General features: G+C 39.0%; 1 protein-coding gene across 1 annotated transcript in view; it reads left to right on the forward strand.

Moving 5' to 3' along the window:
• The first annotated feature begins 3,234 nt into the window (after nucleotides 1-3,234).
• eif3ea (eukaryotic translation initiation factor 3, subunit E, a) overlaps nucleotides 3,235-17,414 on the forward strand; it is a 31,452-nt gene continuing 17,272 nt past the window's right edge. Inside the window, exons 1-7 of the mRNA XM_042490077.1 lie at nucleotides 3,235-3,333; nucleotides 4,404-4,521; nucleotides 4,766-4,883; nucleotides 7,660-7,702; nucleotides 9,843-9,947; nucleotides 15,207-15,332; nucleotides 15,686-15,810. Of these exons, the coding sequence (XP_042346011.1) occupies nucleotides 3,244-3,333; nucleotides 4,404-4,521; nucleotides 4,766-4,883; nucleotides 7,660-7,702; nucleotides 9,843-9,947; nucleotides 15,207-15,332; nucleotides 15,686-15,810 (725 nt within the window). The 5' untranslated portion in view covers nucleotides 3,235-3,243. The remainder of the gene's footprint in view (nucleotides 3,334-4,403; nucleotides 4,522-4,765; nucleotides 4,884-7,659; nucleotides 7,703-9,842; nucleotides 9,948-15,206; nucleotides 15,333-15,685; nucleotides 15,811-17,414) is intronic.

Genomic DNA, 17,414 nt, shown 5'->3' on the forward strand with positions numbered 1-17,414 from the left:
ACTCCTGCATATCTGACACTTATATTTTTTTTTCAATAAAAAGACAATATACTCTCACTATTCTATACAGAGAAAGTCTTTGCGTGGTGAATATTCAAAGAGGGAAGTCTGTTATTTAAGCATGTTGTCAGCAAAATAACAGTGTGGTGTCAAGAAAGAAAACAGAGCAAAATCAGAAGAAACTGAAGAGAACTGCATGCAAGTTTTTCCAAAATACCACCTCCCAAGCACCTTTTTTTAAAAATAAAGACTGTGTAGTTGAAATAAGAGAAACCAAAGCACTTTGGCCATCGTATCAGTGTTTAAAATACATGGTTTCTTGTCATTTTCGATTAAACTTATGGTGTTCAACCTATCTGAGAATACTCATTGGCTTTGACTGGACCAGTGAAGATTCTTCCCGCTGTTTCCTAATTTAATATTGTGTAATAATAAGTATTATTGCCTGCACTGCACATCAAGTGCAACTCATATTACACTGAAAATGGTAGTACATGTGTTTATGTTACACAGAGGAGAAATTATTGGGATATGATCACTTTACACTAAAGGTTGGAAGGACACATAGAGGTTTTCCTGCTTGGTAAGGGACTGCACAAAAATGATTGATGTAGTGAGGGGGCTTGAACCTTTGAAGGCCCTCCCCTTGGTTGTTGATATTGCCTTACAATTTGTTTACACCGAGCACAATGTCGGTTTTCATGTTGTGTTACTTGTGCATGTAGAGCTGCTGGAGTATTTTTTAAGTATTTTGCTACTCACAAATATTTGCCCCTAGCACCTGTGCTAACCATTGCACTGGCTAACTAACTGGCAGCTAACAAACTTACAATGATGTTATGGCTTCGCTCACTAATCTCCATCTCCTTGTTTAAAAATGCACTCCAGTTTGAATCTCAATATATTATTCATATTATTGTTATACATTCGTATATTCTTGTAGCTCCTATAATATACTGAGACTTCTAATGAGGGACATTAGCACATTAATAAAAGTCTCATATCAAGACAGAACTGTTGTCCTTTGCTTATTGTGGCTGTACACCTATATGAGCATTGGTGCACTCAAAAGTATTTTTATTCCATGTAACAGGTTGAAATACATTATTGATTTAGGGCAAAATATAAAATAAAAAATCCTCCCCTACCCAAACTACCCTACCTTCATTTGAAAGAAATATACAGTACATTCCACCTTTTATGTCTCCCTCTTCCACCCAAATAACTTTTGCACGGTCCCTAACTATAAAACTTTGTCAAGAAAACTGAGATAAAAACTGTCAGTGGATCCTGGAGGAGGTTTAAACATCAAATATCATGATAATGCAACGCACAAAAGTAAAAAAGAAGTACAACTTTTTAATAATCAAAAATTAAAACAAAAATGTTTCCAGCAAATGCTGAGCAGGAATGCACAAGTGAAAGAATAATCTTGTGCACACAGCAAGAAGAAATGAACAAATGCACATACAGTGCGTTTGCTGGCTGCTCACATTAGTGAAAACTGTAGTAAAAAACAGGAGAGGAGGAAGTATTTCATTGTGACCTTATAAAGCCAACTTGGTGGCAGCCAAACTGTCTGGAGCTTTAATTATTTGAATAAATCTATGAATGATCTAATAGAGACAAAGTCCTAAATTATAGTTGTTAGAGTGACCAAAAGGTGACTCTTTTTACTGCAAAACCTTTCCTGAAATTAGGCAGACAACACAAAGGAGGCTTCAGCAGAGTAAGCGCTGTGTTTTCTCCCTTTTTTTTTTGTTTTTAGGGGAGCTGCCACTGAGCCAGAGCTGACTGTGTCAGAAGCACCCAGTAAAACAGTAACTGGCCATGGTGAGTGGTGTCTGTTTATGACTCATTTCTACCTGCCATCAGGCGGCAGGGAGAAGTGGGAGTGGAAGAGTGAGACTTCAGCGGTAACAAGGGAAGACTTGTGTGAGGACACAAGACAGTGCCGTGCGGTTGTCAAGAAAACACGGTAGGAGAGTAACCTATTAGAAATGGTCCATTTAGTAGCTGATATTGGCTGTTGTCGGCTGTGTATGGTCGACACATGGGCACCTTTATGAGGCAGCTGCTGAAGTGAAGGAGGAGGAGAAAAGAGGATGGTTCAGATGCACAGTGAAGACATTCTAACCTTGTGGAAAAGTCAAATGATTGGAAATGATCTGGTTGTTTTCATTCAAATTTAGCACGCTCGTGAGTGGGGGTTCATCATGACTGTATTTGCCCTCAAATGGTTTTAGTCCAATGAAGATGTCATTCACAGTCGCACACAGGCTTTTAGAAAAATTTTTGGTGGTGTCTGGAGGAAAGCCTATGTTTTGAAATTCAACAAAACGTTCACTTGGATTCCACTTTATAAATGAAATGTTTCACTGTATCAACACCACAAGGAAATTATGAGAATTTTGAAAGGTTTACAAGTCACAGTCATGCCTCCTTCTGAGAAACCAATTAAGCACAAAAAGCATCTTTATTTCCATACATGTGCAAGAATAAAAGGATAAAAATGTTAGTGGCCCTAAAACCCCCCTTTCCATAACTGGGCACTGGATAATTAAGCCATTGTATCAAATAATCATTAAAATGTAGGTTAGCCCAAAATAATATGTCATATATACTTCACAAAACATCTCACCCAAATTTTACATTCCTGAACTTATGACTGTATTGAAATAAATTTTAAAAATATATTGTCATTAAGAAATGAAGACTATTAGGTTATTAATAATATTATCATTAAGATAAAGACCTGCAACATGAAAAAAACATGACTGGAATCAGACAGTGATTTGAAACTATGGAATTTGTCATTTGGGAAAACTGAGCCAAAAATAACAAAACTTAACAGTAAATACTGGAAATAAATAGATTTAAATTAAAAATTAATTTAACAAATAATTTAAATAAATAAACTTGCACAGTGCAAGAGCTCAACCAGTGTTCTATCTATCTATCAGTCTCTCTGTCTATATGTCTATCTATCTAAATGCATGTCCTTCTGTCTATATATATATACTGGGTGACAAAAAGTGCCTTATAGTTATTTAGTTCATACAGATTACAAAATTATACTAGTATGTATGGATTTAGGATAAAATAACACTGTAAAATCAGCCTAATAAGTCTTTTTCATGTAGCCTATTTCTTATTGAGGATGTTGAGAACGTCGCTGATTGGTCAGTTCCTCTGTCGAAAGCTGCATCATCACGCTCCCACTTCCTTTTCCCCAGTGCAAAGATGGCGGAATACGACCTCACCACCAAAATTGCCCACTTTTTAGACCGTCATCTCGTTTTTCCTTTACTGGAGTTCCTGTCTGTCAAAGAGGTACGAACTATATTCTCACGTAAACATTCCGGTGCATTTTTTCGTTGTTTCAAGAAACGATCTACGACTTGTGGACAGTTTTAAAAGCCGTGTAAGCCGAGGAGTTGGTCACATTTTCTGTAGCTGTGTAAAGTAGCCACAATTAGCCAGAGAAGAGCGGCAAATGTAGCTTCCTGACTTCACAATAAAAGCGAGAACAACATGTCGCTTGTGACAAAAACGTGGAACTGTCGGGGAAAACTGAACAAACGAATCTGCAGAGGGATGCTTTAGTGATGAAACCGATGAATGTAGTGTAAATAGAAGTTAGTAAAACGAAAACATGATATAAAATATTCCGCATCATTTTACTCTGAAAATAAAGTATCGGAAGCCGTCTTTTGATTATCATTAACTTTACATTCAAGTCAGCCACGCTTGTTTTAGTTTCTATTGTATGTATGTGCGGCTTTTCTAAACTAGGATTAGTAGGTCTGTTGTAATACAGACAGTTGTTCGCTTGTGCCCACATAAGTTTACACGGTAGCATTGTACAGGTTACCGGTGTTGCTGCTCGGTAACATTAGTATATATACTGAGAAGTGAAACTCATAACTGAGCTTTCGCGGGAGATGCTAACAGTTTGAAGCTAAAAAAAGGGTCAATTTGCAACAAAACATGAACATATATATATATATATATATATATATATATGAAAGTACAATGTTCACAGCACTTTATACAACTACCAGGGACAGCAGACACTATCAGGCTCCCTGAAAGTAACGTTAGCGTTGGCTAGCATCCCTTTAGGTTAAACCAGAAAGCTAACATCTGTTACTGTATCAGATGACCAAATGTTAAGTGTAATGGGCTGACAGTGGCTGTCATTTGTTAGTTAAGATGAACGTTGTTATTGGTGTAATAATAATTGGCAACACAATTGGCAACACAAATCATAGCTTATAGTAGTTTTGACTTGTCTAGGGAAGGCTTTTTTTATTGCCATCTGAACCTCATGATAAGATCATAATATTGTTCAAGAACACCCCTTCTCATCTCTGTTTTCCATTATTGCCCTGTTTTTGAAGATCTACAATGAGCAGGAGCTACTTCACGGAAAACTGGACCTCCTCAGTGACACAAACATGGTGGATTTTGCCATGGATGTGTACAGAAGCCTTTTTTCTGAAAAGGAAATTCCACAAAGTAAGTGTTGACTAGGGGTAGATACACACTCCCCGTCCTCATTTCTCAAGCAATACAACACACAAAACCAAGGAAGATATTAATATTGCTTGATGGAAATCAGAAAGGGATACTGCACTGCAGTACTCACTCCATTCAGATTTGATTTAGCAATAATCTAATTTTTATAGCATTTTCAGTGCATGTACATCTTGGTATATGGTGTTGCTGTAAGTAGTGACTTTCTTTACCCTTCTTGTGTCAGCTCTCAGGGAAAAGAGGACAGAGGTTGTGGCCCAGCTGAAGCAGCTGCAGTCTGAGACAGAACCCATTGTGAAGATGTTTGAGGACCCAGAGACTACAAGGCAGATGCAGTCCACCAGGTAAAGCCTTTTTTAAAAAATCAATAGTTTTGTCTTCACTTGATTTAATTATTATCCTAAAACAGATTTTTATGCATTTAGCTTTAGTGAGGTTGTGAAATTTATTTCTGGTTTTGCTTGCCGTGATTCTCGGATTAGTAAAACCGGTTATTTGAAACAGTAGACGGCACAGCAGCATTGCTGAGGGATTTTGTAGAGTCCACGGAACTGCATTTTGAATGAAAAATGTATTAAGGCTTTGCAGGGCTTTCTCTGAGCAAAGTCAGCAAAGACAGACGTAAAAAGAGGCAGACACAAGATGTTGTGGTTAACTTTATTAAGACTGCTTTGTCGTCTACGCTGATTAAAATAGTTTGGTCACATTCAGCCTTTATTCTTTCCTTTGTTTCTTGGCGAGAGTGTGTACAGTTAATCAAAAGCATTTTCCATCTCCATCTCTTTTCAGTTTGTACTGTTTTGTTATATTGTTTTAGTTGGGCTGTAGACATGTGTTTATTTAAGACATAGATTTAAAGGAACTGTTTGTGAGATCTGAAGCCTGATAATACCAACATCGACTTAGCACATGTCTGTGTTATTGTTAGTTTGCTGTCAGGATGAAGTAAGGAGGAACTCTTCCTTTTGGATGAGGAATCATGTGTCTGTCTTAAGTTATACATTATTTTTTTCTTCATACCATTGGATTTGTAAAACAATAGGAAACTCATCTGGGGTCAATGAAGAATTCTCCCTCTAGCCAAAGGACATGCAACAGTTTTATTCCACCATTATGGCCTAAATTATGCTTGATGCAGTTGCTCGTTTAAACATTATTTCTGCATTAGAGGATCATCCAGCGCTGGAAATGAGAAATGGGTTGATATTTGAACCCCAGTGCCCTGTCCGTCGGGTTAATACTCACAGATCTACAAAGCATTTTACAGGGTAATAGAACCTAATGGTCTAAGTACTTTTATTGAACAGTTAGCTAATAGGCCTATATGCCTTACCAGGCTTTATTTGGACAACTATTGAAGCCAGAAACCAAGCCCAGCTATTCTAATAAATCATGCTAGTACCATATCTATAAACAATCTGTCATTATAAGACACACACTGTGGATTATGATAACCATTAGAGTGATGTATGATTTATATTCTCATTTATTTGGACTTGTTAAGCAATGAAAACCACTTTGGGGGTTTTTAAGTCAACATGCTGCTGATGGCTCCTTGACTTTTTCAGTGCAGAAGGTGGCAGTAATGCTGTGCAGACTTTTCAGGAACAGTTGCCTCTTGGACAGCTCAACAGCTGACTTTCATTTAAATCTCATAACAAGTGCAAAGCAAAATATAAGATTTTGTATCAATTTTAAGACATTGTGTGCATAATATTCTGTTGCCCATGAGTTTGTTGCCCAGAGTTTAAAAGTAAAGTAAAAATAAAGACATTTTTATACTGACATAGATGCTATAGCCAGTGGCCCAGATAACTCATCAGGATCTGTGTTCCCTTAATGTCTAGCAGGCTGACATTTCACCAAAAAAGTCACCCAGGAGCTGATGTAGACCATCCTATGTTAAGTAAGGTTTATGCTCACTCCAGTGTCCCTGTGAGGGCCCGTGTGCCAGAAAATGACATAATCACCCCTTTAGCATGGAGTGCAAATACTCTAAAAGTTGTTGCATTGCTTGGTTGTGCACCTCTGATTTTTTTTAGGCTATTAAACAGTCTTGTGAAATGAGTGTGCGACCTGGGGAAAAGTGGTAAAAAAATGTTTCTACTTTAAAGAATGCATCAGTTCAGGGTTTCCAATGTATTCAGTTATTTTTTGGCAGCATGCCACAATCTAAATATCTGCCGCCGCATATTGATTTGATATTTTTGGAGCTGGACCGTTCATTAGGACTGCTATTGGAATACATATATACCATTTGGTTATTCAGAGCATACTCTGGGCACAGACGGTGCAGTAGTGCGTCGTAAAGTCTAAACGTTTGCTTTCACTCCCTCTGCAGCAGCTGCTCCTCTCATTCATTGATCTGATCAGTTGTGAAGGAATAGATTAATTATCCACCCAGTGACTCAAACTACTGCTGAGGAAACAAAGAACTCATGACAAGTTCTGCCAGCGCTATACTCACTGACCCCCAAAAACATTAGTTTAAAGAGGGGTGTTTGCTGACCCCTCATGTCCCCTGTTAAGCCGACTTATCTGGTAACATTCTTCAGGTGACACTCCACAGCATATTTTGTTTGTTACGCTTCATTGCGTTTCTGAGGATATTGCAATGAACAATGAGATTCACCAAACACACTTTACGCATATGGCCGCAAATATACACTACTTTATTCACATCATAGAAGTGGACATAGCTGAGAAACGCACATAGTTTCATTTTAGAAAGATTTTAGGTTACGGGCAAAGATACAAAATATTGTTGGGGTACAACAGTTTAGAGGAGCCAGTGCATACCTTCATTTAAAAAAAAGCCATAGAGACTCAAAGGCTGTGCTGAGAAATCAGTATTTACTTTCCTCACCAGACATAATTTGTTAGACATGGCTAGCATAGATTTAAAGTAGCCAAACCAAATGTAATAAACAGCCCATCACACTGTTTTAAAAGTGAAATGGTCTTCATTTATGTACAGCTCTTGATTTAGACCAGAAGTGGAAAAATATACCTGAATGGGACTCCAAACACCAGGATGTCAGCCAAACGGCGACTCAAGTTAAATGGCCTCTAACTGCAGGAACTGTCTTGCTTTCTTTCTTTTTCTGTTTTTTTTTGCAGAGATGGACGAATGCTCTTCGACTATTTGGCAGAAAAACATAACGTAAGTTGGCCTGATCTGCTGACATCTCACTTCTCCACTGCATTTCCCATGGCTCTTGTGTGAACCCATGGTTGTTTTAGGGGCGAAGTAGGAGGGGCAGGCCGAGCAGGGAAATGCAGAATTACTTCCCAAAACCCTTAACTCATTTTCGGGGTTTGTATGGCTTGCACAAATTCTGCGGACATTTACATTCTGTGGTGGATTGTTAAGAATAAACGGAGTAGCTCGGGACTCGTGGATAGAGCCGCAAGAATGCCGGAGGTTCTATATTTACCGTGATGTTTGGCTTCTTACCCTCCCCTCCATCGGTCCCCTCCCACTCCGGTATCCCGCTGACCTGCATGCTGTCCTCAGTGTACCTCCTCACAGCCCAGACTCAGGGCCCCTCTGCATGCTGTGGGAAAGGCTTGAGCAGCCCGGAGCAGCCACTGGCTGTCACAGTTGTACTGAATCTTAGTGAATGGCCTGACGTCAGTGCACTCTGCTGTGAGATACTGGACAGCAGGAGGAACAGTTAAATATAGGAAGAGGAGTAGGCTTGAAATGATAGTCCTATATATACATGTGCATTTCTTATTTAGTTCACATGACCACTCCTTGGCAGATTTGTTACAAAAGTTAAATATTCTCTTGCCATTCATGGCAAAATACCACTGATATGCTCCAGCAGTGTTTACTCTATATTCATTTAGCAGTGGTGTGCCACCACAGCAGGAAAAAAAACATGTTACTGCTCCAAATAAATATGGAATTAAAATTAGATGTGCAATTTAGTTACGGTGATCTAAAAGATATTTTATTTAGCCCAGATGACTGAGATGTAATATTGTTACATTGATTGATTACAACACCCATAAGGTCTTTGGTAAGGTCTCACACCATAAGCAAGCAATTTAAAAAATTGAGCCCATCTATCCCTATGAGCAAATCCACACCAAATCTGAAATCCTGCAGGATTTTTTTTTCTTCAGCTGTTTCAATTCTGTGAGTTTAGGTTGCCAATAAAAAGAACCCAACCAATAAACTGACTTTTTGTCCACTCAATCAAAAGATTTTCTGGGACATCGATCCTGCAGAAAAGTGTCCTCTTTGACAACTAAAAATAGATCATAAAGACAATAGGGGTGAAATTATTGATATAGCATAGAAATGCGTTATTTTGCGTAACAGTATTGTATTATTACATTGACCCCAAGTAACATTTTTTAAAAATTTTATAAATTATTAATATTGCAAGCATAAATTAAACTTTTTGTAGCTCAGTAGAGCTTCTTTTTCAGTCCACTAAAAAAAGGATAAAGTAAAATAAACAGATTGAAAACTTGATCTTATTAGATAAAACAGATGTTTACAAAGTTTTCTTTTTTAGGACATAATTTGCAGTTGAAGAAGGTAATAAATCGCAATATATTGCAATATACGTCATTGCTATACTCACCATTTTGCAAAACATTAATAATCCCATTAATACTGTATCATGACTTAATTGTAATGTAATTGTATTGTGGGGCGTCTGGTGATTTCCACCCCAAAAAGACAACAAATATGATGAGATCACTCGGAGAAGTGCAGCAGCGACCTTTTTGTGATGGCGAGAGGCTGATAAAAGAGGGGCAAAGATATTTCGCTGTTGAAATAATGTAGGTTATAATCAGTAATTTTCAAGTGTATTAGCTGATGTTAAGCTGCAGATATTATATGTGTCATGTCTAACATTGAGCCTCGTCATTGTGAAAGGCATAAAAACTGACCATATAGGATAAGTGACAGTGTTATGTTAAAATTAATTTTATTATTATTGTTATGGCCAATAATTTAAGCATATGAGCTGAATGTCTTTCCTCAGAACTCACCTGAGCTCTGATGTTAGAAGATGACTGTTGTAAATTGACCATTAAACCTTGTACACAAACACATAGCCTACATATGATAAACAGATCTGGACTTTTTTTATCCTCGGTGTGAAAAGGCCTTTACCCTGAAAAATCCATAGATATGACACAAAATTGGGATTTTCAGGCACCACAGCTGCATAAAATTACAGAGCAAGCACAATGTTTGATTTAAAAATATGTATTGTTTGACAACGATTCACATTTTCTCTGTCAGTGATATTGATACTCTGCTATTCCTCTTGAAGTTTCGTCAGGAGTACTTGGACACGCTGTACAGATATGCCAAGTTCCAGTACGAGTGTGGAAACTACTCTGGTGCTGCAGAGTACCTCTACTTCTTCCGCGTCTTGGTGAGTTTTCAGCGTTTGTCATTGACATTCAACACTGGTTCACATCACAAATGATGTTCACTGATAACTGTACACCTTACCTCACTTAACAGAGTGTCTGTAGTATTTACTGTCCCCATTTATACACTGTCTTAAGGCATTTCTCTGACATATTAAAATTGAACATCACATTATGTTTGCCAGATTGCTTTAATTCCTCAGATGGCCAATGCTCGCATAGGAGAGGAAAAGAACACTTAGAAGTAATTGAATGTGAAAAGCTTACGTCATTGCCTATTCAATTCCCTGCACGTCTTTTATATTAGGGGGAGACTGCTGCTCTAGGACTTGAGTAGGATCTTTTACTGGGCCAAGTGATCAGTGGTGGACTGCATAATCTGTCTGTAGTCTTCTCACGGGGCGGGCCTCAGTAGACAGCTTATTGATTTGAGTGCTGTGGCCAGAGAGTCCCTTGTCACGACTTCTGAGCTTATGGCGTGCTTTTAAGTTATGCAAGACGTCTCTTAGTTAGCACTGAGAGGGCTACACACAATTTTGCAAGGTGTTTCAAGGACGCTGTGCATTTATTATTTTGGGTGGGGGTGGGCAAAAATGAAATGTACTTACAAAGGGCTGTCTATATTAGGAGGCTCTGTCTTTCCTACATTTAAGATGATGAGCCAGAGGAAAAAGAAAAATGTATGCAAAAAGAGTTTGATTAAATAGTTTTCAAGATAAATGTTTATAAAAATCAAATAACGCCAAAGTATGTTTTGCAGAGGAGGATAATTACAGTTCATACAGAGTACTGGCAGTATTCTTGTAAGGGCACATGCACACTCCCAATTTCCTCTATAAACAAAGAGACTTGTTGCCGTGGTTCTGGCATTTGTGGCTTCTCTCCCTTTGCCTTCAGAAATGAGTGAAAGATGAACTAGACAGTGAATGGGCTAGGTGCAACTTCACTGTAAGGACTTTGTGCTGCCTCTCACAAGATATGGAAACTTTTCAGTCGCCTTGGCCATAAGAAGAGTTTTGCCACAATCACTTCAAATAATTTGACGTTTTACCTAATTTTTTTGAGTTTTTTTTCAGGTTTCTAAACAATTGTTCCTTGAATGTTTAGCTTAAAAGTTTTACCTTCTTCCAGGCTTTTCTTTGATTACAGAAAAAGAGGTAGACTATTCCAGGCAGCATCCTTACAGTAATCAATAATACTACTGAGGTGATAATTTCCAGAGTGGTGAACATTATAAGACACTACTTAGATACAAGATATTTTAACATAGGGCTGCTTGATTATGGCAAAAATCATAATAACAACTATTTTGATCAGTATTGAGATCATGATTATTTAACATGATTGCTCATTGACTTTTAAAACATCTTGCATTTATTGAACTTTAAAAAAAAAATCTAAGCTTAATATGTTCTTAACATCACACAGCCTGGCATAGAGGGAGTGGTGGTTTTTAGAGAAGGCAACAGTGCACCTCTGTAAAGGAAAGGGGTGTCTGGATTTTTTTTAAACACAAGACAAAATGAGGGCATTATTGAATAGTTGTTTTTTCTTGATAATCTTGTTATTACAATAATTAGAAGCCAAAATTGAAAGTGTAATGCAATTAATTGCCCAGCCCTGCTTTCACACTACAAGTTTCTAGCAGGTGCCGATCTTAGGGAGAAATCAATTACCAACAAATCTCTGTAACTCAGCGTTTCCATCATTAGCTATGCAAGCAGAACTGCCTGAGTGGCGTCAGTTGTTGCCTCCTCTGAAGCTGCCTTCAAGGTCACATGTAGGGCATCTTCAAGTGTGTAGCTTCCACCCTGTTGACCTAGATTACTGTTCCAATGGAAATCAAACCAAACTTCCAGTGGAAATTTAGCTCTGTTTTGACTCCTTCAGTGTTATCTTGCATCAAGTGCTAGTAAGTTCAACTCGACTGAATGTCCTATAATGACCAGTGGAACCAGTCTGCATAGTCGGTGGTTTCCAAGTGTCACTCACTTGTCCTCCTGCTTTTGTTTGTCTTTGGTTCAGCATTTAGCTTTGCGGTAAAGCAAGGACTTGTGCCAAAGCCAGCCCTGAAAGAATGGGCAAGAATAAGATCAACATTTTGTCTGTTCATTAGAGTGAAAAACATTAAGACCATCTTTTGTTCCTATTCTAATTGGCATTTGATACTGCACTGCCTTGCCTCTTGTCTTTCGGATGTCAGTGACTCTGGCTAGTCATGCACATTCACTATGCTGGAGTGTCCCCTCCTGAAAAACTTGGCAGTGACTTCGAGCAATGATGAACCCTCTTCGCTACAAACAACCCTCTTAACCCAAAGCAGTTGGGTACTTCATTTGATGGCTTTTTCACTGATGTGCTAGAAGGAAGAGTTGCATCCGAGACAAGATGACGGGTAATTCGCCCAAGCTTTCCCCTTCCACTCCCTACCAAAAAAAGGCATTAAGAAAAGTCTTCAAAAGCTTGCAACGGATATGTCTCACTGTTCCAACAACAGTTGTTTATGGCTTTGCAACTCAGTCTAAATAAACCAAAATTGCTTTAATTGAGGTATGTTGTTCGAAGTCCAGCACAGATTTCTTTTTTCTTTTTACCCCTCAAATCGTTATACCCCTCATTTTGAGTTCCAGGCAGATCAGGCTCTGTAACTAGATATCTGTTGCTTACTCTTGACAATGCAAGGGGCTTTTTAGTCGAGCAAAAGGTAGAAATGGATTTCATTAGTGGGAGTCTGTATACCGCTCTCCCCCTCCCATCTTTTCGGTGTTTTGTGGACCTCCCATCCTCACAGGCCCCTTGTCTGTCGCTCCCTCCCCCGTATGGGAGAGGTGAGGCTCCATAAAGTCATTTAACGTGGGAAACCCAGTCAATTAAATGAAGGAAGCCAGCCTTGCAAAATCCATGCCTCAGGTCTTGTTACAGTGTGGCCTAGCCCGAAAAGAGCAACTTATTCATATCATCACTTAATGCAGGGATTGAATGTTAAGAATAAAGATTGAGTATCCCGACGGATCCCCAGCACAGTAAATTTATTGTTGCTGGTCAGTCAGCGAAAATGTGCCCATTTCACAAACCAATGGAAACTTAAGGTAACTGCTGGAAAAACCCAGGTATTGAAACTTTTCTAGCGTGGCCACTGGTGAAAGCCAGACTCTGTGTGTGTGTGTGTGTGTGTGTGTGTGTGTGTGTGTGTGTGTGTGTGTGTGTGTGTGTGTGTGTGTGTGTGTGTGTGTGTGTGTGTGTGTGTGTGTAGAAAGCTGCCATAATGACCTGGAGGTCAGCCAAACGTAGCAGGCAGGGACTTCCAAGAGAGGGAAAAAAAATAACAAACAAAACAAAACACTTCAACAGATGAAACGCTGACCTTTACTCTGGCAGCAGTGCCAAGTTTTTCTCTCGCTGTTACAATACTGATCTTTCTTGTGACTTCTGCACTTGAAAAAAAATCATTCATAATGGACCCGAGTCTTGCTCTGTGATCAAAGAAACTCCGCTGCTCTACTGAATGGACGGACACATCTTACTGTGTTCTCCTTTGGGGAAATACTACAGGAGATTTTCCAAATATTTCCCCCTTTACCTACCACCATCTCATTTTATGGCAGTTAGTTGAAATGTTATCAGAGTGTTCTTTGTAAAAAAAAAAAAAAAACTACTCTATATCTGAATAATCTTACCAATTTGTGGGGTTCCAGCGGATACCTGATCTTTTTTAGTGTTTCCTCTGCTTGTGCATCTGTCGTGTCTCACAGTCCACTTCAGCGGCTGTCCGACGGTGTACGGGGGTATGTGGTTAGGATCTAGGTTTCTCTGGGCGCTCAGCAGACACCCACCCTGACTTCCTGCTTGACTCATGTCATTGCGTCTGGTGTTCGGTGTTATCGTGAACTACTGCGGCACAGAGTTTCCCATGAGCCCTAGGGTGTAGTCCAGTGTCCACTACACAGTGATTGCCTTGCTGAGGTTCAGAGGCATTCTCAACCTGTGTTTCATTATCTGATTCTTTTCTGTTTGTTTTAGTCTGTTGTGGAAATCAGAAACAGTAGCCTGCAACATTTTTGAGAGTGATTATCCTCACAAAGATGTGTCTTGTTAGCGTCAGTTCATATTTCAGCATAATTACCTTGTGATAACGACAGAGTTGTCCGGAGTTACTGAAGGTAAATGGATGGAGATTATTGCAATTATCATGCTCTCGATTGAAGTGGAGTAAAGTTTGCAAAAAAAGAACAAAGCAAATCTCACTGGAAACATTGTACTCGCATTTATTTATGAGGCACTACTATTTAGCAGGTTAGTTAATGTCATGTTTAGCTGTTTGACAACCAACCCAGAACATTTCTTGGTGATCCTTATTTCTTAGGATTTTAATCAATCACGAAAGCTGCATCTAGTTATATTAATTATCAATCGATATATTGATTTTTTTTTTTTCATTTACAATCATTTGGCCAACAAGATAAATAAAAATAAAATGACAAATACCTATAACCAGATCCCAAAGCAGTTTCAAGAAACTTTACTCAAATTAAGATTCTTAAATGAGACTTGACTTGGCCAGCTTGTTCTTTATGCTGAATTCACACTACATGACTTAAGCCCTGATTTTCCACCCACCAACAGTTTTTGGAGCTCCCCAACAAAAGGCCCAGGTCAGAGGCAAATTAGCATTGGCTCACCACCATATATATATATAATAAAATAATCACCTATGATACAGACATTGATTCCAAGTGCGTCACTGCTGATACACCATAAGTTTTGAGAACCTTCAGCATTACCCAATCAAGTAAACTCCACCACAACCACAATGTTTGAGTTCTAGTAAACTATTCAGACAGCTTAGTGACACACATGCTCCAAATATGCCTTTACTCAGTGTGGTAATCTGAAAGTATTAAACTGTATGGTCAACTGCAATGCAGTGGTTGTAGTATCTAAAAGTGCAGCAAATTTGGTTTTATTAGAAGCTAAACAGTCTTTCATGATCCATTTCTCTTTTTCTGTCAAGTTCCATTCCCTTAAGATGACATAATTTAATCCATTTATCCAGTATAAATAAGAAAAGTGACTGCACTACGCAGCAGTGCCACAGAAACCAACCAAGTAGTGGCAAGCTTAAGCTAAGTCTCACTGTGTGGATGCAGATGTTACCGAACAGTCCGCCAACCTGTGTAAGGAACATGTGGAAAAACTGTTGTTTTGTATGTTGTGGTGTTGTGTTCTTCAGATTTTAAGAGTGTACCATGTCTGCTCCCAAGGTCCCAGCTACCGACAGGAATGCCCTGAACTCTCTTTGGGGCAAACTGGCCTCTGAGATCCTGATGCAGAACTGGGAGGCTGCCATGGAGGACCTCACCCGCCTGAGAGAGACTATCGATAACAACGTAAATGCCCCACTTCTCAGAATTTGATACCACATTTAGATTCTCTTACATAGACTCTAATATTGACATTTCACTTTCAGTAGAGCTCTGCTGTGGCATCTTACTCCTTACCCACACACTCTTGTCTGACTATTCAAGAACTTGGGTTTGAGCATGAAGTGGTAGTGCATTTGATTGATGGCCATTTAAAGGCAGGAACACTTGATTTTTTTCCTGTGCCTAACTGGAGGATAGGGCAGCTTATATATGACTGTGACAAAACTGTTATAAAACATTGAGACTTTTTTAGCTTCTTTCTTACCTTCCTTCCTTTTCTTCTCTCCTATGTGCACTTCTGTCTTTGTCCTGTCCAGTCTGTCACCTCCCCTCTCCAGTCTCTGCAGCAGAGGACATGGCTCATTCACTGGTCTCTCTTTGTCTTCTTCAACCACCCCAAGGGCAGAGACAACATCATTGAGCTCTTTTTGTATCAGCCACAGTAAGTAACATTTGTACTTTATTTAAAATCCTGTTTTAACCCCTGCTTTTACATCCAGGAAATTGCAAAACTTTGGCAAGAATAGCAGGAAGTAGTTGTAAAGATAAGAACAATTTCCACAAAACAAGAGCAACAGGAAAGGCAAAGCTCTTTGAACCTTTGGTCTGTTTGCCCATTAAGATACAGTGAAATCCATAATTGCAAACTCGTCACCTTTTGGAAAAATTTGCTGTTTTAAAAGAAAAATATGCACCCTTGAGAACTGCACTGATTGGAAGAGTTCGTATCGATGTATTTCTAGAGTTGACTGACAGTCTTGCTGATGGTAGAGCATCAGCGGCTGTGTGTGAGAGGCAAAAACTGGGGCTACAGTTACCCCCCAGTTTTTTATACTTGCCGTGGCAACTGCTACCACAGTCAGGGGCATTGTGGTTGGGGTCAACATATGTAATAGACCATGGATTCTTGTTTACTCTTCAACAATTAGGGAGTTTTTTTTAAAGACAATAATAGTTTTGTTTGGAATATCACCTGCATTAACAAGCTAGAATTTATGTGGTGATATCTACATTGAAACATTTTGTTTGTGTGTAGTTCTTTTTTAACTGCTGTAGCTTTATTTGGCCCAGCGGCAGCAGCAACACAAAGAAGCGTTGCCTTTTTCCATCCCACAGGAGTTTACAGGCCTGGAAATGGGCTTACAGTGGTTCGTTTTAGTTTATGTTTTGGTAAATTCAACCAAAAACCTGCCACGTTATACTTCCAAGAGAACCTAGAGCAATTTGGAGACTGTGTGTTCTTGTTTTTATAATGGCTGTTGGTGACAAAAGTTTTTGCCTTCAGTTGCGCTGTTATATTAAAATGATTTGTTTGTGTATTTCTGATGTGCTGTGTGATAGACACAGTGTGTTTGGTTTTGATATTTCAAATTTTCTTTTTTTCTGTGGGCTAATATAAAATTTTATTGTATTAAACATAGTGAAGCACAAAGTTAACTCTTGATTCTGACAGGGTTTGGAGAAAAGTTCAGTCATTTTCTAACCTTAACTTGTTTCAGAGAAACCCATTTGGTAATAAGACATTTTTGGGTGGTGGGCTTCTTCATGAACCCCGCTGGTATTTTTAAAGTGGTTTCAGAAGTGTGTGTTTTCATGCGGTCTGTTTACTCTCCAAGTCGAGAACGAGGCCATGTGTATCGCAGATCGGAAACTTTATACACTGTGTTAAAATTTGCGCACCGCCTATTTTGATGTCTTTGCTCCCTCCCCCTGTTCTGATTGCAGGCTTGTATAATTGTACAGATGATTGGGCTCCACAGACAGTATGACAGGCGACCACAACACAGCATACTCGAATGTCTGGTTGCCCGAATTTTACTCAGTTTTTAATTTTATTGTGGATGATTAAGGAGGCCTGCCCAATAATTACTCATGAAAAGCTCACCCAACCATCTGTGTGGACAAACTGAGGTAGTTTTGTGTGCTTTGCAGTTTCACAGTCGAGAAACCTCATGTTTTCCCCACTGAGGCTTGGCTCTTGTTTCCCATCTTTTGACCAGTACTTCCTTTGGCTGAAGTCGGTGACCAGTGGCTGGCCTTCAGCTC

Source organism: Plectropomus leopardus, chromosome 7, assembly GCF_008729295.1.
Source record: "Plectropomus leopardus isolate mb chromosome 7, YSFRI_Pleo_2.0, whole genome shotgun sequence".
In the NCBI taxonomy this organism is placed as follows: Eukaryota; Metazoa; Chordata; class Actinopteri; order Perciformes; family Serranidae; genus Plectropomus; species Plectropomus leopardus.